This window comes from Tetrao urogallus (assembly GCF_951394365.1).
Source record: "Tetrao urogallus genome assembly, chromosome: 1".
NCBI lineage: Eukaryota > Metazoa > Chordata > Aves > Galliformes > Phasianidae > Tetrao > Tetrao urogallus.
Window position 1 is genome coordinate 70,306,227 of NC_136813.1, and position 27,113 is coordinate 70,333,339.

The 27,113-nt window shown below is 40.8% G+C and overlaps 1 protein-coding gene across 1 annotated transcript in view; it reads left to right on the top strand.

Moving 5' to 3' along the window:
* Positions 1–5,500: 5,500 nt before the first annotated feature.
* SHROOM2 (shroom family member 2) overlaps positions 5,501–27,113 on the top strand; it is a gene marked incomplete at both ends in the record, with an annotated part of 120,276 nt that continues 98,663 nt past the window's right edge. Inside the window, one exon of the mRNA XM_079548649.1 lies at positions 5,501–5,695. Coding sequence (XP_079404775.1) covers positions 5,501–5,695 — 195 coding nt within the window. The remainder of the gene's footprint in view (positions 5,696–27,113) is intronic.

A 27,113-nucleotide genomic window follows, 5' to 3' on the forward strand; every position in this document is an offset into this window, starting at 1 on the left:
GGTACAAAATTTATTTGCATCCCTTCTGGTGTTTTGTACACGCTACTTGTGTGCATTATTGGTGTCCAGTAAAGGTTTCCTTGCTACAAAGAAACCAGACTGACGATCTTTGACAGCAGGACTTTTACAGGACTGTACTGACGCAATTTGAGGATACAGTGATAAACAAAAGGAGTTCAGGAGTAAGCTCGACCTGTGCTTTTGACTGCCTGTGTTCTTGGCAGCTCACACGATGTCTGTGCCTGCTCTAAGTCAACTATTTCCAAGACAAGTCTATTGCAGTTGAATTTAGGCACAGGAACAGAGCAAATCCAGGCAAACCTGAGTTAATTCCTGTCACTTCGGCTCTCATTGATTCAGCATTGCAGGTAGGAACACGGAGACTTCTCTGTCCTAAGTTTATCTTTGAAGTTAAGATCTAGACGTTGCTAAATTCATGGTTTACTTTACTATGGAAGCAGTCCATGTCTCACGTTCCAGTACTCAGAGTATGAACTGAAAACATTTTGAATCAAAACCTTCAGAGGATAGACATACCAGAATTTCATATGAAATACTATTCTTCCACAAATTCTTTATAAAAAATCCTAGAAAAAGAACACAGAAGTATTTTTTTCTTCATGAAGAATTAAAGAAGTCAACATGCATCTGAATATTTCTCTGAAAGATTATGAACTTCTAAAGGTTTATCCAGCATTAATTATGAGCTGATGAAACCTTATTTGCAATACAAGAGAAACAAGACATACTTGGGAAAGCTTTTTAAAGTGCCTAAATCACAAAGGAGACATCCAGCAGGGATTTTTCAATGTGGTGTTTTTCATTCTGGGAAAAGAGATCATTTGTTGAAATTAAAAGTGTTCAGCAGAACAGCATGATTATGTTGAATTCATCAGAAGGAAGATGGCAGGTTTCCAAAGTAAACCCTCCTGGTTTCCAGCTATACCAGGATGTCTGTCTGTCTCTTGGGCTGCTACATAACCTGTTTCTCCAGGTTTCAGGACTTTTAGACTCCAGAGTAAACTGCCAGCAGCTTGTCACCTCTTGAATTATTTTATAGAAAATTACATCCACTTCTATACAGGAACTTCTATCACTGTTTCAGCTACTTTGGTCTTTGTGATGGTTATTTTCAAAGACACTCAAGTTTCACTGTGTGTTTCACTAAACATCCCATCAACATTACAAAGAATTCATTTTTGCTACATGTACAACATATGCTTACAAACCCTACAGATTTCAACATTTATCTTATAGATTGTTGTGCCAGTAGAAATGACATCTACAGAGAACTCTCTGGGAATAAGATAAGTCTGCAGCTCAAACCTTGTGATCCATTTTACCCCTTTAGCTGTCGGCAATCTCACTGGATTCACGGTATCCTCACAAAATTCTAGTCCCTAGAGAAAAGGTTTTTAAATCCATCCGTCTTCACTGTAGATATCACAGTATAGGTACACGTCTAGGTATCAACATTTCTTCCACCACTGGTTATTACAGCAACTCCGTAGCTGATTATGTGGAATAAGATGTGTTGGCACAATTAGCAGAGAGGCTATTTTGGCAAATGCCACTGACAATGTGTGCGAGTCCACTCAGACTCTCTGCTGGAGTTCTCTTTAAATGAGCTGAAGGAAATTGTATCGTGGCCCATCTGTTCTGTTTCATGCCCTAGTATCTCAGCTTAAACTGTAGATGAACTATGCATGTCCTAGGGCATCAGTTTTCTATTTCAAATGGCTGAGGTAGATGTGCTTTGTCTCCTCGTCCAGCTATAATGTTTGGTGGTAAGCTCCAAGAAAGCAGTGGTAACAAACAGTGGGTAATTGCAAAGGCTTAACTCACCTCAGGTCTTTGCTCTGTTGAATGTGAAGCAGAAGCCTCTGATGCTTCCAGATGTCTCCACTGCTGGAGGGAAAAACAAACCAACCCAAACCAAGACCAGCCAGTATTGTAGGCTCTAGCACAATGATGGAAAGTATAATAGCTATTTCACAGTCATTCTGCAAATATCCTGCACAATTCAATGCCTTAAGGAAAAGATACGTGACAGCATATTGTGTTTGAGATTGTTAACACAAAAACCTACCATAGAGGAATCTATTCACAGTTCTGGCAGGCTCAAGGACTAAGCAAGGAGCAGGTATGCAATGTGTGCAACAGAAAGAAAGAAAACTTAATAAACCCCATATAACAAAACTTCACTTGAAATTATTAATTAAGCTTCAAATACTGAGGTCTGATCATAGATTAAACTTCAAAGTCTGAACACAGAAGTACTGTGGAAGGAGTAGAGTTCACTGCAGAAAGCTTTTGTTGTAAGAGAAGAGGGACTCAAAAACTGAGCTTGTGCATGGCTTAATAAAGTTTGATAGCTCCTTTGCATGGAAGGAGGAGGCATTTGAGAGTGTTTTTTTTTTTAATCATTGTAAAGTAGCTTTGATAATAATAATGGCACAGAAGGGAATATCAGTTATGTAATATTGGTCACTGCTCTGACCTCAGCACAAAAAAGTCAGCTACTTGCCTCTACACATTCACATTCCCGCATTGCTAACACTGGTATATTCAGGCAATGCTTGACAAATGAAAACAAGATTTAAATGAAAAAGCTAAAAGACTTTGAGGGTTTTATTAGACAAACATAGCTACATTGGCATTGTTATATAAATGAAAACTATGATTTCGGTATGTATTTACTAAATCCTTTGTTCTTTATGACTAAAATGAAAACCTAAGAAGGCTGGCAGAAGCTATAGAAATTCAAGAAATAAAATTATCACAATATTTTAAGAATAGCATAAGTACAGCTCTCTAACTGGGTTCTGAACAAGCTTCAAATTCCACAGAGAATGAGAATATAAAAGATGTGAAGAAAAATGTGACTGATATGACAAGAGAACACATCTTGCCTTGATCTGGCAAAACTTACATGTGTGAGGAACTTTATATATGGGTCTTTTGGCTTTTCATTTATAACATTAAAAGAGAAAAGGAAAAACAAACAAACAAACAAACAAAACCGAAACCAACCCAAACTCAGTGTCTGAATGTTTTTCTTTGGAATCTTCAGTATAGACACCAGTTCCAGACTTTTGATGCCCCAGTATTAAAATCTGCTCCAGATTTCTTTCTCATCCTTCATCACTGGCTTTATAAGACCAAGTCCAAAAGGTAGAATAGTAATGAAACTGTAATTTCTTACAGACAAGAAAAAGTTCCGGATGAAGAACTAGTGTTTGGCAGTTCATGATGAGGGGATACAAGCAAGGAAGATATTTGTGAAAGTACAATTTGCTCTTCTCATCTACGATGTATGCTATTACATTTCAAATGCATTTCAGTATGCATAATTTGGGATACATTAAATTTCAAATTATCGGTGTGCATCTTTCATCAGCAGCAACTGAACTGTACATTTTAGCTCTTTAAAACTTCTAGCTATGGATTGCTGAGTATACAAATTGCTGTGTGGACAATCTGATTTGCATTATACAAACATAATAGAAGACTGCCTCAGATGAAAGAACAACTGGAGGAAGGATACAGAGAAAACTGAATCTCCCATTACCTGTGTTGTTTTTGCTGGTTTTTGGGGTTTTTTTTCTTTTTTTTCCTTAAAAACAGCATTTTTCTATATAGCAGAAAAGAATTAGAGAACAAATCTGAATGGATATCTGCAAGTTATTTGAGGTCTCATATATTGTGATGCAATACATAGGTTTTGATGTGAAATTAGGACTCAGCAGGAACTATGTGTAAGTTGGAGCCATTTGAGTACCCTTCTCCACAGTCAATCACCCTCAAGTATTTCTCTCCTGCCTATATATCCTCCAGTCTGCTGCTGCTCAATTCTGAAACTAGTTTTTTTCTTTGTTTATTAAGCACTGTTCTGTAGATAATATCTGCAGGCATTAAAGAAACAAATTGTTGTCTTTAGAGCAAGGCTGGATGTTTTCTGAGGAATTTTACTGGGCTTACCTACACCCACCACAGGAATAAATAAACTGAAACAGCAGCTAGTAAGTCAGAATAGATCATCACTGAGGGAACTGTGATTGTTCAGTCTGGAAAAGAGCAGGCTCAGGGGAGACCTTATAGCTCTCCACAGTGACCTGAAAGGAGGTTGTAGTGAGGTGGGGGTTGGCTTCTTCTCCCCAGTAATAGTAATAGGATGAGAGGGAATGGCCTTAAGTACCCAGGGAGGTTCAGATTGGACATTGGGAAAAATTTCTTCTTAGAAAGAGTGTCAGTGCATTGGAACAGGCTGCACAGGGAGACGGTGGGGTCACTGTCTCTAGAGATGTTCGAGAAACATTCAGATCTGGCACTGAGGAACATGGTAGGTGGTTCTGGTGGAGAAGGGTTGATGGTTGGGGTACATGATCTTATCAGTCTTTTTCAGTCTTGATGATCGTGATGTTCACTTCTAGAAGCAATATGTGTGAACACACATACAAAACCCTGAAATCCCACTGTTTACCCTGTGCACCTTCCTGAGACCATTTCTCACACGTGGAACGCTAAGACTCCCTACTCTCTCAGAAGACAACACGCATTTTCCTGTGTCTTTGATTCACCTGTCTGGTAGTGAGAAGCAAATGACAGCTGTGCAGTCGTGCTCCCAAACTTCAGGCAAATGATCAGAACAGAGTGTTTCAGTTTAGGCTGTTGGTATTCTCGTTGCAGGTTTCCCACCGGCACTCTTTACCTGCCCCACCCCGAACCGACTGATGACTCGTGTCCCTCTTCAGCCCGCCCGGACTCACAGCCACCACGAGAGGGTCGCGAAGGGGCAGCGTGGCCAGATCCAGACTCCTCCAGCCCCGCAGGTGGTGGAGCCGTTAAGGGGCGGGGAGCGGCAGGGCGGAGCCGTGGGCAAGCACCGCCCTCGGCTGCCCCTTTCGTCCCCCTCCGCGCTGGCCTGCCCTCTGCATTGCCCGGCTCCAGCACCCAGCCCTCCCCCAACACCGTTGCGGAAAGCACCTCCTCCCCCCCCATCCTCGCTCCCTCCCGTCGCCTGGCACCGCGAGGGCGCGAGTCCCGTGGCCGCGAGCTGCCCTTTCCGGAGTTGGAGCGGCGGGGCTCCACCTGCTCGCCGTTTTGCTTGAGCGCGGGGCTGGCTGGCGGACCCCTCGCCGCCGCCGCCTTTGTCTGCTGGCCGCCCAGGGGCCGCTCCTCTTCTCCTCCTCCTCGCCCCGGAGAGCGAGAGGAGAGCGGCTCCCCGAGACGCGCAGCGGGTTTCGCCCTCGCGTCGGGGTGCGAGGCGGAACCTCCTCCCGCCGTCCCAAGTTGCCACAAGTTGGAGCCGGCCCCCCGCCGCCGGGCTCCGGTATCGGCGTGAAACAATACCCCGGGCTGAGGGAGGAGGCGGGGGCGGGGACAGCTCTCTGACCGCCGATGGGGCCGGGCCGGCCGGAGCGGCGGGGTGGGTAGCGGCGGGGCGGGCGGCCGCCGGTAGAGGCACAGCCCCGGCCCCGACGGGCGGTGCGGGGGCGCCATGGAAGACGTGGGGCTGCGGAGCGGGCGGGAGCGGCTGCCCAGCGCCGTGCTGGTGGAACCCGTGGTGCTGATGGTGGAGCAGCGGGCGGCCGAGGGCTACAGGCTGGTGGAGGTGCTGCTGACCGGCGGCGCGCCGTGGGGCTTCACGCTGAAAGGCGGACGGGAGCACGGCGAGCCTCTCATCATCACCAAGGTGAGGCGGAGGGCGAGGGAAGGGAGGAGGTGCGGCTCCATGTTGGGCGCTGCTGCCCCGCGGCGCCGGCGAGCCGGGGCCGGGCCCGCACCTGCGGCGGTGGCTGAGGGCCCGGCCTGGCCGCGCTGCCCGCTTTCGGGCCGCCTCCCGGCAACGCAGGTGCTGCGGAGGGCACGCGTTCCCGTTAGCGCCTAGCCCGGTGAGCGCCGGGTGCTGAGCCGTCTCGGCGGGGTGCGTCGAGGGAGGATTTAGGGTAACAGGTTGTTGCGCAGCGTCACTCTGCTGCTCGGTTGGAGCTCCGAAGGCACGGTCTTGTTTCGCATTAACACTCAGTGAAGTAGGTGCGAGCGCTGAGCAGCCGGGCTGTGGAGAAAGCCTGGTGAGGGAGCCCGGCTGCGGGCCTCGGCTGCTGAAGGAGAGAGCGGGGTCTGGAACCCACCGTGCTGACACCGGGCTTTCTCTGCCTCTGCCCCCCTGGCACGTGGAAAACAATTAGGGTGACCTTTTGCATCTCCCTCCTTCTTTAAACAAAAGGTCTGTGGATAGTGACCAAATCCATGCTCCAAAAGCAGGGGGAGGGGGAGGCTTCTGAGGCACTTTCTGGCTTTTTTTCGTGTCTCTTTTTGTAAATCCTTGTGTACTTAAAGCTTTAATCTCTGTGTGTTGGTCATAAGATAAATAAGTAAATAATATTTTCTGGAAAATGATTTTCATCTGGATGCACTTTGCCTGCAGAATCCCCGTCCCCAGTAACTGCTGGGTTTTCCTGTTACGACAACTTTCTTGTCACACAATCAGAAACACATTGAAATGGATCCATATGGAATTTAAAGAAAAAATCCACATTAGAAAAACATTTGGCTCCAGATCTGTAGGAAAGAAATGTATGCTCTTGGTCTGCAAGTCCTGTTAGAAGCACATGAGAAGTGTTAGAGGTCAACAAGTCCTGTCTTATCCACAGCAGAAATTACTGTTTTTATTTTTCAGCTTGCTTCATTGTGGATTTTCCAATTGATTCTTTCCTTCCTCTCTTGGCATTACTTTAGAGAGGACTTTTCAAGTTAGGTCTCTTCAGATTTTTTTTCTAGATCTCTGCCTTGCTTTTCCAAGCAGCAACAGTCTGGCAAATGTGTGTGTTAAGAGGTGATTCTGCATCTTTTGGCCACTTACTGGTATCCTGAACTACAGAATATCAAAACTGCAGGCATTTGAGGGAAGGAGGAAAGAGCCACTTACTACGTGTCTGGGAGCTATCAAGTGCCAAATCCAATGATTCCTCCATTCTGGTAGGAATCTAAACTTTGCACTACATCTAAACGCTGATCAGTGATACTTATTCATAATGTTGCTTAGGTATTAAGTAACAGGCTTTAAATATCTGTGGCATGAGGATGTAGCTGTGGTATGTGGGAAGAAGTGTCTGGGAATGGGAACCTTTTCATCTGGGTCTGTTACTCAAGTAATAATGAAGGGGAACCACAGCCCTCTACCTCCTGAAATCATCGCTACTGACCTCGGGCAAAGAGGCAGCCTGGGTCCCTATCCTCCAGCCTGAGGTTTTGGGGTGGATTTTCATTTGCAGGTTTTGGAAGCAAGTGTAACAAGCTAGGTGTGAAACCTTTGACTGAAGCTTGTGCTTCCCATATCCCCAGGTCTTCAAGTGAAAAATCTTCCACTCGTTTTTGCCCACCCATGTTGGTGCGTGATTTGTTTATTCTGTACAGCCTCTAGTGGTGGAAAACCACTGGGAAGAATAATTTGTACCAGGTGATTAAAGCAGTCCCTCAACTTGCATTTTCCTGTGCGGAAGGGTGGATTCCTAGGCCACCACAGAAAAGGGGAATGCCACTTAATTGCTGCATACTCTTCTACTGTGGCAAGTTTAGTCCTTTATCCTTTATTGAATAGGCATGTGGCAGTACTGGTCTGAATCCTTCAAAACCTCAGTGAAAAGACACTGATATTGTTTGTTTGAACCATGTCTGAGTGTGAGGTGGATACTAAGCTCACCTCACTGAAGTCTGGGGCTGTTCTGCGAGAGGGAAGTTGCATGATGTGAAATGCCACTTTTTAAGGAGAGGAATGTGACAAGGTGCAAATGGAGTTTCAGATAGCAGCTACTTAAGGAGGATTTCTGAAATTCTGCCCTTCTCCTTTCTCACCGCCATCTCTAAAGCGAGGTCAGCCTTTGAAGAAATTTGCACCTTTATGTTAATGTTGGAAGTGTGTGGTGTAAACGTTTCCTGCTGCCTTTGCTCTGTGTGGGACAACTGCCAGAACCATCTGAGAAGTAGCACAAGAAAATGCTGTAGCTGAAAAACTAATGAAAAAGCTTCAGCTGTTCATTTTGCAGTGCTTTCTGCATAGCAAACTTTGACATTTGTTTCCCTAGTTGTGTGGCTACTTTACTAGCTAGCAGGAAGGGAACTTTTTTTAATAACAAGTATCATGGGGACTTGTAAGGAAAGAAGTGGTGCAAAAGCTGTTTGGGAATTTCTTGTTTTAATTGAGTAGATTTCAAGCTCATAGCGTCCTTTGATCCACCAAACTACTAATAATCGCTGAGGGAAAGGCACGCTAAGCAGGAGAAACACTGTGTTTTCAGTCTCAGCAGGGAGATAAGCGTGTGTGCAGCCACTGGAATGTTGGGACAAAAAGCGCTGCGTGCACACAGTGTAGGGAGAGGTCAGCCTGGAGTCACGCTGCCGTGCTGGGTACCAGGCATCAGGAGTGGGCGTCCCTGGCTCCTGGGAGCACTGTGGCTGAAATGGGGCCTGGAGGGCATCCTGAGCCAGGTAGGTAGAATATCGAGTTCACCTGCCAGCCGAGAGCCTTTTTCTGTGTTTTGTTTCCTTACCTTTTTTGTTGTTGCTGTGGCAGAGGCACGGAGTAAAAGAGGTACATGATACAGCTTGCTTGGTCTTTAAGCAGAGCTGGTCCTAATGCCTGCCCCACCCACGTGCCACTGGTGCTGCTGATATTTAGTTTAAAAAAAAAAAAAAAAAAAAAAAAAAAAAAAAAAAAAAAAACAAACTTGTAATGTTGTCATCGTGTTGCTTACTGCTATTTTTATAATGTCCCTTAAAAATGCTTTACATTTTTTATGATCTCTGCATCTGTGCGATAACATTCCAAAAAATTGCCCAAAGGCAGCTTGTTCTTGCCTAATTTGGCATCTTGAAAGAAAAGACCTGCTTTGTCTAGTAAAGTGTGTGTTTCCACACAAGGTGAGATGACTGCTCTGAGGAGTTTTATTAGAAGTTTCACAGGCTGTGGCTTTCTCCTTGTTTTTCCCTCTCTTTAAAGAAACAAACTCTGAATAAGAAGGTCCAACTGGAACTCATGAAAATGAAAAGTCAGTGCTCAGCTGTGACTCTTGTGAAAGTCTCCCATACCTGCGTTATCTTGATTACTTTTACTTTAAAATGACTCTTATCTGTGATGCTCAACTTGTAGTGTCAATCACAGCATTGATTGTGAGTGATGGGCAGAAAGTCATTTCGCTTCTTGTGCGAGCAGTAGGCTGAAGAACTGTGAAGTTGCTCTGCAGTCAATGTTATCCTTGTTACATTAATAAATATGAAAACGTGGTAGTGTATGCATTTCAAGAAAGAATGATGTATCATTTGAATAAGTTCCTCTTTAATATCAGCTTTACATGGGCCTGCAGCAATACCTTCTCAAGCCGTGATCTCATTGCAGTCTAATCTAGGTTGGGCTTGGCTGGTATTTCGGCAAGATTTCCAAGTGAAACCTGGACTGTTGCAAGAAGTTGTGTTGATTTAGCAGATAGAGTTCTTGTCTCCTGAATCAGTGCTGAATTCATGCCCCAGCTGGAGGTGCTGTCTTTCCAGAAGCAGCAGTATCAGGCAGACTTGTTTATTTCTCTTGATTTCGTTATACTTTCCTAATGCTTATGGTTAGGTGTGAGCGGTAGTTTGTTTAGCCTAATTGTTTGAATTGTTGATGGGAACATTTCTTCATTAATTGGGTGCAGGACCTCTCCATGTGATTTGTATCAATTTATTTTTCTACTAGTGGGTGAAGCTGTTACTATTTCCATTTAAGTAATTGTATTTTAAGTAGTTCTTTACCCTTTAGCCTCAAGAGCGGGCATTTGCATTGTGCTGCAGTGTTTTTTGGGGAGAAAAGAAACATTAATGGTGCTGCAAACAGACAAAACAGGACGTTTTCTGAAATAAATACCAGTTGCTTCCCTCAAGTTAGCTGTCCACTCATAGACACTAGCAATTTTTAACCTTGACTGTGAAGTTTAGTGTCCAGGAAACCAATATTTAGTGTTAATCTCTGGAAATCACTGACTTCTTCAACAGAAATGCAGTCAATTGTGTGAATAACTGACAAGTTATTAGGATCTGCTATACTGTGGTTGAGAAATAGAGCTCTAATCTAGTCTTCCATATCCTACAAAATGTTCATTTCTTTCTTTCTTCTGTTCTAAAAAAAATAGTATGTGAGATTTTCTTCAATGTCTTTTTTTTCTCTACCCATATTCCTGTCGTGATCAACAGCAACAAGCAGAATTACTCAGCTGTGCGGGAAATGCTTGGGATGTGTCTATGAACTAGCAATTTAAAACCTGCATCAAATCACATTCAATTTTTCTTTTTAAACCTCTGCTCAGCTTCGTAATTGATTAAAGAGGTCTGTCCTTTGGGAAGGCCTGGTGCTTAGTTTGAGAAATTTTAGAAGAAGGTTATGCATTAGAAGTTTAGGAGTAAAATAGCGTCATGCTAGCTAACTTTTCTCCCTTCCTGATACCCTAAAGGTTTGTGGTTTTTCTTCAGTACTACAGAAGCCATTCAGACTTGAGTGGTGTTCACGTTTCTGTCTGATTGCTGGATCCCAGGTCTTGATTATGGGAAGAGAGGAGTTTGCTTTGATGCAAGAAGATACAGCTTTTCACTTCTATCTACAGGTTGGTGAAGGAACTGCTCTCAGTTTTAGCACTTGGGCTGTTGGATGAGCTTTCTGTTAGGGCGGTTAACTTACTGGCAGGATGGGGCCCACCTTGCTTGTGTGCTGCCCGTGGTCTGGCTTTGGCAGTCCAAAGCTCAGAGAGGGTTATCTTGGCAAGAGCATCAACAGTTGAAAAGGCAGTAGTGTTGGAAGCTCCTTTCGAAGCTGTGTTGGTTGTTGTTACATGTGGTCTGCAAACTGTGCAGGGGCTTGAAATGATGAGGTAAGAGACATGCAGAGCTTCAAATCAGTTTAGTTTAGCTTAGAAGCCAATAGTGTGAGATTTAAGAGATAGTCGGTGTGCTTGCGGTGCTGAAACTGCAGCTTTCCTTTGTGTTTTGTGCTGCCTCTCAACACACAAAGGAGTCAGGATGCTGTCTCTAAAAGCAGCACTAAGAAAATTCCTTACAATAAAAGCATGCTTGTAGCATTTGGATGCACTTGTTGCTTCCACATTGCTTTTCTCTCCATTGCTTTTCCCATTGCTGGCTGTGTAGACAAAATCATAGAATCATAGAATAGCCTGGGTTGAAAAGGAGCACAATGATCATCTAGTTTCAATCCCCCTGCTATGTGCAGGGTTGCCATCCACCAGACCAGGCTGCCCAGAGCCACTTCCAGCCTGGCCTTGAATGCCTCCAGGGATGGGGCATCCACAACCTCCTTGGGCAACTGTTCCAGTGTGTCACCACCCTCTGTGTGGAAAAACTTCCTCCTAATACCCCTCAAATCTATCCTTATTTTCTAGTTGGAAGCAGAAACATTTGTGACTATTGAGTCCAGCAGAAGAATTGGTGGGTTTGTGAGAACAGTTACCACAATAGGAGCCTATTTGAATGTTTATTGGTATGATCCATTTGTAGTTTAAATATCTTTTGTTTTTAGTGTCTGTTGCTACTTTTCATTATGAATTTTCAATACTGCCATAGGCATCATCAGTTTAAAAATAAAAAGGCCGCCAGTTATTGTTTGCTGTTGTCAGAGGATTGCCAGCAATGCCATTTATTACTCAGTTACCCATCACATTTGTTTATTTTTTTAAGAGGAAAAAACAATGTGGGCTTGTGTGGTGTTTATGTGTGAGCTTTACTCAATACACTGTATGTATTTTTTCCAGTAGAACTCAATTCATTTTGTATTCTCCTGCTTAATGAATATTTAAAGTACGGCAGTGTGGAAAGAGCGCGGCAAATGGGAAATGAAACCTTCTCATGAATAGATTAGAGAAAACAACTCTGTGGAAGTCACCAAGCCAATATAGCATCACGTAGCTGAGCATCTTTTTTCTTGAGGAAGGCCGTTTGGGTTTGGTTTCCTTATGAATCTGTAATCTACACAGAAAGTACTTGACTTTGTATGGACCTTGTTCCATGGGTCATTTTATGATAGGAGTTTGAGGTAAGTCCCAGACTTACCCAGTGGTTTTTACTTGCTCTACATTTACTGGTAAAGTGCTTTAAGAGTTTCCCAGGAGAGGTAAAGTAAGAACTGATGCAGTTTATGTTGAGACATCATCCACTTAATCTGTTCAGAGCTGGTATTTTGAGCCTGTTTGACGTAATTGCAGTTGAAGTTTTTTTTTACACATCTCTAAAGAAAAACATCCATGCCTTTCTCCAAAACTTATAGTTGGTTCTTAAAATTTATTTTAATTTCTGTTTAATGAAGGAAAAGGGGGCCATACCAAAAATGTTGGAAAATTCTTTGAGAAGATGGCAGTTTTTCTGAACGTCACAGGAATGTACTTTTCCAGTCTGATTCATCAAGCTGTTCAGGAAAAGGTTAAGTTGACAAGGACGTTTGTGCAGTTAGGAGATAGTTTCTCTCCCCTCGCCGCCACCCTTGAAATTATACAGTATCAGTGTTTGGTCTCTAAGCAATTCGGAGCATTTGTGGTAAACATAGGTCAGGTCAGGAAGATAAGAGAATGGTTTCTGCAGTGTAACAAGTTGTTGGGGGATCTTTTCGGTGACCTTTTGCATGTAGTCCAACTCCCCCAAAGAAATTGAGCGTACTGCTTGGTATGTGCTAGAAAGGCAACTAATTACTTCTTTAGGAAAATAAATTGGCACGCAATTGTTAGGTTGGATCTTTAAGTAGAAACACCTGGAGGTGAATGTTTGATGGTAAAATGGAGTTATTTCCAAGTTTTTCTGAGCCCTTGTGAAACATCAAAATCAACTGAATGCTTTGAAATTTTTAGAAAAAGACATGGTAGCACTGGCACTGAGGGAAGGGCGATGTGTTCCTAGGCTTCCTATAGGGTGTTCCTCAGCCTTTATTGAAAGGAAGGAGGCCTTTCCTTCCCATCTGCCACCGCCTCAGCTTTCTCCTCCCTGAAATCTTCATCTCCTTTGCTAAGTTGATAATTTTTTGACTGATTTAATTCTACTTATTAAGCCCCATCCATCACCTCTGGTAAATGGATTAGAAAGGCTATTACCATGTTTCTTAAATACAGGGTTTCTAAAGAATTGTACTTAGAGAAGAGTGTTTGAAGGACAGAGAGTAGCCCATGGTCAATGGCAGCATGAAAGTATAGAAAATAATGAATGACTGCAAGCTGGAAATGGGGAAAATGCAGGGATCTCTTCTGTAGTGCTGAAGGAGCCATGTCCTTTGCTGAGTTAACATGCCTGTTCATCCCTTCTTGCAGTTACTTTCCTAACTGAATTAGATGGATTGTGGTGAAGGACCCTCATTGTGGATGTAGGTGGCTTTATTTCTGACACTTTCCTTGCTATTGTCTCCTAGCTGTTCTGCCAGTCTTACAGCTGAGATCAAGACTCTTGTATAGACTTGAGTTTGCCATGTCATCTAGAGCAACAGCATATTAAGTTTGGTTTTGTTTAAAGTGTAGCATAGCCTTTTTTAAGAAATGGAGGCATATCAACTTTCAGTTGGTTTTTATTTTTTTCCACAGGAAGAGATCCAAGAGTAAGTGGAACTTGCAATAAAAGGCTCTGGATTTTGTTTTAGAATGAGTTCTTCATTCTTGCTCCTTCTGTTGTATTGCCTCTGTAATAGACTTGCACTGAATAAGCAGCTAAAGTACAGAGACCCATTAATGGGGAAGGAGAGCACAGTAACTTTGGTTCTAACTGAAGTGTAGGTACTTAATACTGTATTCAAAATTGCAGCTTCAGTACTTTTCCTCTTCAATAAAACAGATAGATGTTCTCAAATTCCTTTACAAAGCTATACAGTAAACAGTATTTTGGATTTTTTTGTCTCTTGAGACAAAACATCCTTTTCATACACTTGCTTTGAAAGCTTCCAACAAACTGTGAAACAAAGCAGCATCTCCCAGTTTCTCAAATACATATAAAACTGTTCAGAATTCTTCTGGAAATAAATGTCTGATTTTGTACAGTGGGCACTGTAATAAGTTACTGTTTGCACTAACAATATTTGGGAGCTGCATATTTTTCAGTAAAAATGTTAAGTATTTAGGATAGTATCATAGAAACATGATTTCATGGTAAAGGAAATGAAACACATCCTACACAGTATCACTGGTATCATTAGTCATCACTGTGTTAATTTTCTGAAACAAATAAGATGCAAAAATGAGTTGTGGGTATCTAACTGGCTGATATCTGATGTAACCAAAGCTCCAGCTCCTGCTAATCAGTTGGGTTCAGGAGAACGAAATCATTACAGTGTTATGTTTTCTTTCCTCTATAAATACATATTTTGCAGATCTGAAAAAAGAGGAACCCGTGAGATTTTATTATGTTTGCCATTGCCTTTTTTTATGGAGTAGCAAAGCATTCCTTTCACACTCATTAAATTACGTAGAAGAAAGATGTAAACATACTGTGCTGACATAAGGTAGTGTTTTGTTGGATGTTTATATGTGGAAAGAATGCTATCATCTTAACAGGGCAAACTTTAAGCTTTATGTGTCTGTTAAGTATGATTAATGTTTATAATAGCTATATTCAGATTTAAGAGAAACATACCCTTTCAATATTAGGTGTCTCATAAACGATTAGTGGTCTGTTTCTTACATGACAATATTTAGGTAAGGTGCCTTTATTTTTAAATAGAAATGGTTATTGTAAAGGTAAAAATTATAAATTCACTTAAGTTCAGCTCTAATGCCGTAAAGTTATTTCTACTTTCCTCAGTGTTGGCAGGGCAGAATTTAAAGCTTAGTGTAAACTTCCTTCCCCCACCGACTTAAACTATGTGTTCTTGGGATGTGCAAGATCTTTTTATATTTCCTATTCTTTCTCTTCTGTTCTGTGAAAGGTAGAAGCCAACAGTTTGTTCCTCTACTGATAAACTTTAAACTATGGTGACTTATTAGTGAAATGCATTTCATTTCTATGCCTATGGGAAACATCTCATTTTTCTGGGTTGCGGGGGGGGGAGGCTGCTGTCCAGAGCAGGGAGGAGGGCTGTGCCTGTCCTGACACCTGGAGACCTGAGGAGTTTCTCTGATTGCTTAAACTGCTGTTAGGGAGAGGTGTAAGGCAAGTCTTTTGTTGCACAACTGAATTTCTTCTGGCTGATTAAGGAATCCTCCTCTTAAAAAACAGCACAGACATGACCTGTTATGTCAAATGTGATTAAAGTGTGAGGGTGGAGAAGTGTATGGCTTTGGTGTCGTTTTGGTTCCATGAAGCAAACGATGAGTCTGAGCTTACAAAGCTTCAACACAGTGAAGCAGATGTTGGAAGCTGGGAGACTCTTTAAATGAATTGCCTGTTTCAGCACTAATTAGTTGTGTGCTGTGCATGGTTGTATGGCATCTCAGGTGCTGAATAGGAGAAACAGTATTTCCTGACCTTCATAAAGCTCTGCTTCTTATGTGCTGAAGTGCTGAAATGGTGTGGTGACAAAGACTTCAGAATCTTTCTAGTAAAGCAACAAGCCTGAATATAGGCTTTAAATTGGAAGAGGATAGATTTAGACTAGATATCAGGAAGAAATTCTTTACTATGAGGGTGGTGAGACACTGGAACAGGTTGCCCAGAGAGGTTGAGGATGCCCCCTCCCTGGAAGCATTCAAGGCCAGGCTGGATGGGGCTTTGAGCAACCTGGTCTAGTGGGAGGTGTCCCTGCCTATAGCAGGGGATTGGAACTAGGTGATCTTAAAGGTCCTTTCCAGCCCAAACCACTCTATGATATGGAAAAAGTAAGGTGGTTTATCTTAAAAGGCTATAATTGTGCTATTTAATGGAGAGTAAATCCTTTGTAATAGAAACTGATGCTTTGTGCTTGTGTATAACTGATATTCTTCATAAATTGTGTACGGAAGTGTCCTGTTAGTTGTCTTTTTACTACATTAAATCCCGCTACTTACCTAAAAAGCACAGATGTTCTCAATGCCTCAGAAGAGATTAATGGGGGGAGACAGGATGTCATTACTTGAGTGCTGAGAAAGCGAAACAACTAATATTTTCTTACATGAAAAGTCAACCAGGCATTTGAATCTGTGAGATTTGAAACATTTGCTGGTAATAAGGCCTCATGAGTTAATAGATTTTGTAGCCAAAACTCAGGTCCTTGCTGACTAGTTGAACTTCTCCTTTTCAGAGGACTAGGATCTACTACACAGTTTCTTGGTGAAAATAACACACTGTCTATGCCTGGAAGATTGATAGTGAACTTGTGGCTCACTGTCACGTCCTAAGATGATAACATAGGATACAGGTTTCAGCAGAGTGAAGGGAACCATATGCACGTTTTGTTCTAACTGCAGTCAAACCTAGAATGGTTGTTTATTCACTGGCATATGGCCAACGCTAACTGGAGGTTACTGTTTGCTCCCATGCATTGTAGCACTGATTGGTACAATTGCCTCATCACGCCCTAGCACTGAAGGTGTTGGGCTAGCACAGACTTTGCATTTTAAATCCAGTGCTGCAGACAGTAGGTCTTAAGCAACCTCGTTTATTTTGGTGGAAACTGACTGGGAAATTGCATGAGCACTTAATTAACCGATTAGAGGGAGTGGAGATGAGTAGCAGGGAGTGGCAACGTGGTGGTGTGCAGTCACACACCCAGCACTGACTTGCAGACTGTAGTCTGGCTGACTTGCAGTGAAAATTAATTCCAATTGAGGAAGTTGTTTTAGAAAACAGGAGATCAGAACTTACAGCTTTTGAATTTTCATTTGAGAGCCATCTGAATCCACGTCTTTCTTCATTTCACAATTTCAAAAAGTGCATCCTGCCATCTTCTAAGGATGAAATGAATGCTGCTAATAAAATCCTGTTAAAAATAAAACGTTTCTGTTTGTTATAATTTCTAGTTGCAAAAAAGTACCTCTAATAAGAACGTTTAAGGGAATATGTTCACTAAATAATCACTAAATTAAATAATGACATATTACAGCTAAGTCTGCATCTGCTGCGAGTACCTCTGACTAAATTCTTGGAATTTTCTGGTATCTGATGCTGACTGCAGTTCAGGATGGTCAGTTTTTTTCTTTTTGAGCTCTAAAGAAGTTTCTGTATGGACTTCCTTGTGCAGCTTACTTTGAAATGCAATTTAAAAAAAAAAAAAAAAAACAACTGTATACCTTTCCCGAGTAATAGCACTTAGTCCATTGATACTGGTAGGGAGTATTGCTTATTTAAATGTTCCTGGACTTTAGATTGAAAAATTTTCTTTTAAATTTCTGATTTTTATTTATTTATTTATTTATTTTTTAATCAGTGCCAATGTTAACTTAATTTTTTCTTGAAAAGCTGTGTCTGGACTGTTTCAAAACAGCTCAAGGAAAGTTCTTCAGGGATGTATTTCACTGTTAACAGTGAGAATAGCTTCCGCCTTGTAAAGCTTCATTTTACAATTGAAGTCAGTGTTCTGAATATCAGCTCCTTTGCGCCTCCCAAAATGACAACAAAACCAGAAACCACACCCCGAGCAATTCACAGGCTTCAGGCAGTGGACAGTAGCTTTTGTCCTATTTTGAGAGGGAGGAGAACATGTCCTGTATGGCCGTGGGATCTGAAGTGTTGCTGTGTATGTTTGTGAGGATGGTGGGCTAGGGTTGTAAGTGTAACACTTCATTATGGATCCCTGGTTGTTTTGCAGATTGAAAGGTGCTGCAAATGTGATACTCTCCTGTTAGTTTTTGTGTAGTTATTTGCTTTTATTTGTTTTATTTATTTATTTATTTATTTATTTATTTATTTATTTATAGAGAAGACAAAAGATACGTGGCATCCTAGTGGCTTCTGTGTCATTTATAACCTGAATTGCACTTTTCCAAACCAGTAAGAACGGTGATAGCTTGTTGTTCCCTGTTGGAGATCAGTACTACTAGGGGGGACTGGTGTCCCTTGCTCACACGTTTAGGTTTTTCTTTGCTTTGATTCAGGAGCCCCATCTCCAGATTCTGGAGGGGAGCATATTGTAGTTGTTTCTTTCCAGTGTGTGATCTTAGGCCTTCCTGATTTCTTTTTACCTATTCCAGTTTTCTCTACTTGTTACCTAAAATTCCCTTTCCTTTATTGTTTTCCTAGCCTGACTGGTTCTGGACTCAGTTGAACAGGCAGAATCTCTGTCAGTTTCTCTTGGTTTGCTACTTCTATCCCTAGCTCCAAATATTTTCACTTTATTCAGTTTCTGCAGGTTGGCCTACATGGCTTCCTTCCTTTTTCCTTGACAGCTCTGCTTAAAGCACCAGCCTTACAAAATGTTCAGCATGGAGGATCTCACAGGCCTTGTAGTTGATTAAGCCGCCTGACAGCTGTGACACATTCACCTGGAAAAGTATCCTGACTATTGGTATACAGTAGAGCACATCAGTTTTCTCTATATTGGGACTTAAGCAACTAAGACGTTTCATCTAGCCTTTATTTTGAAGAAAATATTGTCTGGTGAGGTTAGTGGATGTCCTGTAGTGTTTGTTGATAGGGAATGACAAAGTAGCTACAACATTTTAAAAAGCAGAACTGGCTTTGATGTACAGTGACAGTAAAAGGAATTTTCTGTTCTTGCGCACATATTATTCAAAGCTTGCAGTTCTGGAAGGAAAGCAGGAACACCTTATGACCTCTAGTGTATTCCAGTATTATCTTTTGCAGTTAAAAAAGAAAATGTATGTATAATATATAGTTGACAGTTTCAAATGTGTTTTGTTTTTATCTGGTTTAAGTTCACAGATCAATTTCCTGAACTGACCAAAATTATGGTGATGGAAAAAGGAAGAGCTTAAGATTTTAATAAGCAGTCATCTGAAGTTTATGATGCGTTGCTGTTGAGAACAGGGAGAGTGTCGTCTTGGGTTTTATAAACAAGGATGCAGTCCCCATAAATAAGAAGTGCTTTTTTTAACAGCTGGAGCTTATTGCTCTGACTGTTGACACAGAATTGCAGTTAATTAAGAGGATGCCGAAAATTCTGTAAGGTGCTGGAAGGAGGCATAACGGTTCCTTGAAAACTTACAAAATGTATTCTGCAGAAGAAAATTGAAGCACGGACCAAACTTCAGTAGGTCTTTGACTAGAAAACACAAAGATTGGAATAACAAGTTTGGAATAACAGTAATAGTTGTTAACTGTTTGAGCACAGTTCCAAGGCGAGCTTATTTTATTTTTCCATATTGATTTGTTTGTTTCTTTTGTTTGTCTTTGGAAAGCCATTTGCTTTATGTAAAACTAGCTATTGGTAGTATCAGGAAAGCAGGTGACAAATGAAGTTGGGTTTTGGTCTAGTAGACCCTCTTGATATTTTGTCTGTAAAAAAACAGGAATGAGCTTTGGGATTCTAAACCAAAATGCTTTGAATTGCATGATGATAAAATGAAAAGCAAATCCAAAGATCTGTGTCCTTTAAGATCCATTGGTTAGTCACAGAGGAACTGAACAGTGAAACTTTTGACTGATACCATTCAGGTTAAGTACAGGAAGAAACAGGTTTTGTTTTGTATTACATCATGTTTGCAGGATACTTGAATGAAAATATGTGGCTTTGTTGGTGTTCAAACACAGCTTTGTAAGCCCTGTTTTTCCATGATTAGAGGATTGTTTATATATGATACGAAATTGGTTCATACTCTAAAATTGTACAGTATTTTCATTCATCAGTTAAACTCTAGGTGACTTTTGAGACTGGAGTGGGTAGAGCTGGGAATTTCTTCAGTTATTCTACATTATCCTGATTTCCTGTTTTTTAAAGGACTAAGATTTCTTCAGTAGTTTTTGAAGTACCAGTGAGACTAGCCAGATAGAAGTAGTAACTAAACAATTTGTCCTATTTCTGCGTAATATTACTATATCTGTGTTGTTTTCTGTTCACGCCAGTGATTTTAACCTTGTATTTAACATTATGGTAGTGTTAGTATTTGGGGGTTAAGCATCCTTTGTAGGCTTTTCTCTGAGTTGTAGAAAAGTCAAAATCTTCTCATTCTCTTTTCAAAGAGCTCATCTTAACAGTGAAAATATTGTCTCCTTAAAATATTCAGTTGACCAATGAATTGCATCTAGTAATTTGGCTTCTTTGGTTTTCTCCTGTGTACGATATCAGTTCCTTCTTGTAAAGTTGAACATGCTGCGGTTAATGATGTGTAAATATATATGAATCACATCCTGTTTTTAATGAAAGCCAAAGATTTGCTGTGCAGCAGGTAGGAACATATTCCAGGTTCTTTGGTACTAAGTATAGCAAACCTCAGTGACCGTTCCAAGATACTGCCCCTGTTGATGGGGAGGCAGAGTTTTGTCAGATTCTGCTTCTGCACACCCACATGTTCACATCTGTCATTTCATTTCATTTCTGCTTTTGAGTTCAGATTATTTCCAGGATCTAGGAAATTATCAATGTAAATTCCCTTAGAGTAACAAATGTGTAAAAAATGTTGATTTTTTTTTTTTTTTTTTTTTTTTTTTTTTTTTTTTTTTCTGGCTGCTGAGCCAAGTAAAATCTCTTATCTCCAAAGAGGCAAAATCTCCAATATTTTGGTTGCTACAGGATTTTTTTTCTGTGGCATTATTTCTTATTTATCTGCTTGTGCTCCTTATAGAAAAATGGAAAGTGCCCACTGCATGCTGTAGACAGCAGGACAGTGTGTGAGAGAATGAGCTTTTATGGGTTGAGCTGCTGCTGATTCTTTTTTCACCTGTAGAGCAGCTTCGTCTTTCTCCTTTAAGCATGTTGGCAGGCTGTTCTGTCAGAACGATACTGCAAGTAGTGACATGGAGGTAGACAGAAATATTTGAAGCAGACAATGCCAATGCAGCAACATAGCGTGTATTGCTTAAAGGTAAGCTGAATAATAATACTGAAGATGGAATTGTGTAGTAGAAGTAGAGCACTTACATGGAAAACTGATCTGGTTCTTTGTGTCAGACAGCATCTGCTTTTTCTGAGCACAAAATGTCTCTGCAGCCCTCTACTTAATATTGATGGATAGCCACTTTCATAAAACTGGATGGTTGCTGTCACTTAGCAAAAAGGCCAAGTGTGGAAGTGATCTGTAACACGTAACATTAATTAGCCTGCAAGTTTTGATCTACCTGTGGGGTTTCATTGCAGACAGTAATGATGTAAGCAGCAGCGTTGGCTATGGATTTGGACTCTTGTGCCTTCTGCTACTAGCGATTATCTCCACTGGTGAAACTCCCTGTTTTCATAAGAAGTATGCAGTAAGTAACTAACTCCACAGCCTAAGGCATGTTCTAAAGAATGGTGGTCTAGTAATAAAATGCGTGGATACGCTACGTGTTCTCTGGTTACTTGAAATCTGCTTCGCTGTGGCAAAACAAGATGTAGCTCCTCCACCCTTATGGATAGCCTGTGCTGATTGTAGAGCCAACAGAAGAGTTTAAAGCTTAAGGTTGCCCGCTTAGACTTGCTTTGAGCAACATAGTCTGTAGCCTTTTGGCTTTGCACTGAAAGTTAAATAAGTGCTTGCAGAAAAACTTGAAGTACGCAGTTGCCTTCATGTGTGTTTTGAAACTGGAAGTGTATACTTCTTCAGATTTATTTATGCTGAATTGTACCAGTAATATCAGTTTGTTCTTCTGAGAAGAATTCACTATCATCTTCCCATTACTTCTGAGGAATCTGCTTCTTGCTCTGCCAGACCAACAACACGCTTGAAGCTGCCTGAAGAATGTAGTAACAAACTTCCTGAAATTTTATGAATATTTCACTTCTGGAAGGTAGAAGCTTGTACTGTCATGTTTGAAATGCTCACCACACAGCTGTGGGATTTGGTATTCCATGCTCTGAGACAATCCCGTGACTTGCTTGGAGGTGCAATCCTGAGAGGGTGTGCAGGAGCCGCAGAGGTAATTACAAAAGAAAGATCAAAATAGCAGCAGGTTGTAGTTATCTCAGTGGCTGTATCAGTTGCGTGCTTCTGTTTCTCACAAGGAAAACCTCCTGAGGGAGCCTACGTCATGCTGATGTATGGTTGCTCTGTCATAACTTGGCTGGAGTCAGCTTTGTAACTCTGAGCACTGGAGATAGATGAAGACATTGTTTCTTGCTGCTTTGTAGTTTCAGAGGGAAAGAACTGCAGGAAATAAATGTGGCAAAGACATTTAAGCAGGTCACGCACCTACTGATGTACTGAGCATCCCACTGATGAGGAAAACATCTTGGTCTCACCAATTTAAAGGTTTCCATCAAAGAATAGGCATATATATATATCCCTATATATATATATATATATATATATATATATATATATATATATATATTTTTTTTTTTTTCTTGACTTGGTGGAGTTGCTGTACAATGACTTACAGGAAAATTTCTGTGTATTCTCGGAGAGCGGCTTCTGATTTGTTTTGCATTTTAAACTTCAGACATTTTGACAGAACCATTATGGTGTTGAGAGTACACATCCTGCTGGTTCAGATAGGGAATAAATAGTTGTTAATGCTGAAAAGGTTAGGAGGATGCTAATTTCAATTGAAGCTATATTGCCTAGAAAGATTCTGGTTCGTTTTATTTGAGTGACCACTTACGGAGTCACTGCAAGTGAGAAGAACATTTCTGTGAACTATTTTTATTTAGTCCTAAACAAATGTGATTGGAAGAATTTTATTTGGTTGGAATAAGGCCTTGGCATTCTGAGCTTTTGTAAAACCAGCGATGATTAGCCTTAGTTAGAGACTAGACTTGCATTTCTTCATGCGGATTTAAAATTCTTGGCTCTAATTCTTTTATTTTATAAATGATAACTGGTGTTAGTGATGAATCTGTCAGTAATAAACCTCTGTCAGTATAGACTTTAGTGGTTGTGATTAATCTACTGTTCAGACTGGATGAACCAGCTGAACTTTCAAGTGAGTGCCATTTCATTTTAATAAATGTGATAGATAATGATACAGATTTGTATCCCTTGCATTTTTTAAAAGCTTCTGTTAAACTTTGGCATTTAAATAGATTCAAAATAGTCTCTGTGCTCCATATGCAATTTTGCCTTGAATCTTACAGGCTAAATGGCACAGCACAGAGTTAAAAGACTTTTACAGGACAACTTTATTGCCCTGTCTTTTTTCCTTTGTCATTGGCTGCATTTGTGTACTTCCATGAATGTCCTTGTCTCCAGAGTCAGAGTTCCAGTTTTGTAGCTCTTTGACTTGGGGTAGTCCTTCTTTGAATATCTATCTTACAGATAGTTTTTCAGTGGTGTTTTTGAAAATGTGGTTGCTCTTGGAAACAACATCTGTTAGTCCTAACTATAAGACATTGCCTAATTACAACATGAGCATGCACCTCTCTAAAAATCTCTTACCCATAATTGTGTCCTTCCAAGCTTTTTTTAAAAAAAAGCCTCAACTTTGCTAGCTTAATGCATTCTGCTGTATTTCCAGTTTCGAATGCTCTTAATGTTTTATGGATGGATTTCCTTGTTCCTTCCCTTTCTTCCCCCTCAGCATGATGTGACAGGATTATTGTCTGGGCAGTCGTGTCTGCTGTATCTAGGAGTGTGAGGACAGCCATAGTGAGTAAGGACAAAGTCTGCTCAACCTGGTTTTCTGTTTTTGCAAGTACCTGGTAGTTAATAATTGAGGAATGGTTTTAAGAAGCAGGTGAAATGTGATGTAATTTACTTTTTTTTTTTTTTTAACTATTTCCTATCCTTCTGATACAATCTTTATACAGCAGGTTACAGCTATCTGAAGCATTTTTGTTTAAATTCAGCTAACGACCACATTGATGGTGAGTCTCCTCAATATTTCTTTCACTTGACTATTTTTTTTTTACTTTGCCCCCCTCAAGCAATATGATTCATATTTGCTTTTAAGAGAAAGATACTATTTTACATATATGTCTGTTAAATGACTTTGTTATGTTTCTGAAAAATAACTGTCCATCTCCATTTTTGTGTATTCATAATTATATCTTTAATGGACTGAGTATGTGCTAATTCTCTCCACATTTTTTCTAGGCTCAAATCTCTGTCCTAATTAAATTATTTTCCTGTAGATGTCAGACAGTGTCTCTGAGCAAGCTGTCATCCTTGTCACCTTTCTTGGTTCTGCTGGGTTCTTGCTTGGGTGTGTTGATAACAGTTGCACACAATTGTCTGTTTGTGATACCATAAGGCATTGATATAATACCGCAGTGTCCATGTGGGTAGGGAAAGCCATTCTCTTTTGCATAATTCCAAATGTTTGTTTACATGTGTATATCTACTGTTTACTTGGACACTGAACTACTGTTTCCAGAGCATGGGCCAACATGATATTAAGTCTCTGGTATTCTCACCGTTGCCTGTGGTTCTGTGTTTGCTGCTTGTTGGTGTGTGGTTTTATCTCAGATGTTTTACCTTATCTGCAGCGACTTCAAGCAATTCAGGGTTTTACTGCATGACCCTGTGCAGCCACTGGAATTTTGGCTAACCCAAATAATCTTTCATCATCAGTAAACTTTGATTATTCATCATGTTGCTGATCACTTATTAAAAAAAAATAATAAATGTGTATGGAACTGCATGGGCTATAGTTTAGAAAGTGGCCTTTCTATTTTCATTTCTGACTTTCTTTTAATTGGGTATTTGAGAGAACTTTATAGTTTCTTTTAAGAGGTTTTGGGTTTTTTAAAAAAGGAAGTGTTGTATCGCTTGGGTAATTTTTCCCCATGTTGGTTCCTTCAAAGAGTTTTAATACAACTGTGAGATAGAAGCCCACAGAAACTGTACTGTCCCACACACAGCAGCACATACTGCTGCACTTACAGCAGATAGAAAAGATGTCATCAGTAAATTGGTAGAAAGTACAGTGGTCATGTAGTTTCCTGATATTCTCACGGTGGTCACTTAGGGCTGTTGTAAAGATTAATTTTATATGCCACCTTCACTTCGTGGGTTGCGAGTTGGTAAATGAGAGGTTATGCTCCATAGCATGCATTGCTGTAGTGGGTAGTCTAGACCTGAAGGTGTTTTTTTTTTGCCTTTCTCACTGTTTGCTGGTGCTCCAGTTTGTGACTGTTTTATTGATGCTGCTTTTGCAATAAATGACCTTGGTATGTGGGGATTTCTTAGATGACTTTTTTTCTGGAATTTTTTTCACTGAAAACTTTGCAGACTGCTTTGCTTAATCATTAGTATTAACGCAACGACTTGCTCTGTGCCTGCGTTATGCACAGATGGTTACAAAGCTTGTTGCTGCAGCTCCAAATTACTGATTTTAGCTTCCCGGATAAAACACAGGGGCTCCTTTTTTTGATCTCTGAAAGTTTCTATTGAGTTCTTGGAATTTGTTAGAATAACAGCATTGTGACTTTAAGTTGGTAGGAAAGACTGTGTACAAAATAAAACCATACGGTCCTATCGCTCTTCAGAGAATTACTTGAAATAAAACCTGATTTGCAGTGTGAGTGATGTGCTTGATCTCACAGACACCTGGGCAAAGGCAGTTTTAAACAAGCGGCTGTATTTTTCATACTGCAGTACTCCTAAACTTTCTTTCTAAGGCAAGAACTGATCCCATTTTCCAGTCAGAATAATTACCGGAGAAATTTGAACATATTTTACTTTGTGCAAGACTACGCGCGCGCGCACACACACACACAAAAACCTAATTATTTCTATAAATTAAGCATTCTTTAAATTGTTGCTTAATAAGATAATTGGCCCTGTCTTCTCTTCAGAAGGCAGCTGTTTCTCGGTAAGGCAGTCATGTTTGCTGGGCTCTGGACCATCCAGTCACTTCTCGGATTCTCTGCACAGTCTCAACTTGTTGATCTTCAGAGATTTTTCAGTCCTGCTTCTGAGGCTCTGATACATGAGGATGACTGGGCCCAAAGCGATTTTCATGCAATAAGAATGCTGTGTGCTCTTTTTTTTTTTCCCCCCTGTCCCTTACTGTAGCATCATTTGCTTATATTTCTTTTGTTCCGTTTCTCTAAGGCAATACAATTCGCTTACCCAGCACTGTCCATGTGTGTACGTCATTTGCTTTTCTCAGGTTCTAGGAAACTTTTGTTCTGTAATAAAGCCATGGAGTTGTAATATTCAACCACAGGTTGAGTGAGCTTTCTGAAATACCAAATCTTTGGGTATGTTTCTTTTTCTCTTGTGTCACAATTGGGATTACTGGAAAATCAGGGCAAGTAAGGTTATGTTGTGAACGTGGTTTTACCCAGGGACCTGGATCATACTCTTAGGATTTGATCAAAGAAAACATTTCTCTCTTCAGCTCTCATTTTGGCAAAAGAAACTTTAGTGTGAGGTTCACACTTCCTTAGCAGTCACCTTCCATTATTTTGTCGCACCCTTGTTCACTTACATCTGTCTGAGCTCATCTGTGCTTTACTTAAGTGAAAACATGGTGACTCCCAGTGTGCTGTGTGGGCTGGCTGATTGGAAAATCCAGCAGACTGGCTTGTTAGCTGAGCTGTAGGTTTGATTTACTGAAAATCTGCTAATTAACTGTGTGTGCCAGACTGCCCATGCTTGTGTGCAAGGAAGCTATGCAGCACGTAGGCTGAGTTACTTGCAGATGGTTTTCTATCATTTCTATCAGTTAATTTTTTTTTCCCTCATGCTTGAATATAAGAAGATGACACTGGCATAAGGAAAGTTGAAATAAAATGTACAGAAGAGGAGCAAAACCTGTTTGTGCTCAGCATTCCCACTTCTTTTTCAAATATAAATCCAACTTGGATTTTCGTATTGTGTTGTTAAATAACTAAGAAGGAATTTGTGATCTGTTTTTATGATTGTTCTGGGTAGTCTTACCACAGACCAGTCTATCAAGGGTTTGTGCTTCTTAATCCTTTCACACAGAGATATTTGGCATTCCACTGGTATTCCAGTACTTTCAAACAAAAAATGGAGCAGTAGCTTATAGTATTACTGTCCGTGAGAGAAATGAGGCTATCTTAAGGGTGTTATTGCAAAAACAATATAGAATCATAGAATGTTTTGTGTTGGAAGGGACCTTTAAGATCACCTGGTTCCAGCCCCCTGCTATAAGCAGGGACACCTCCCACTAGACCAGGTTGCTCAAAGCCC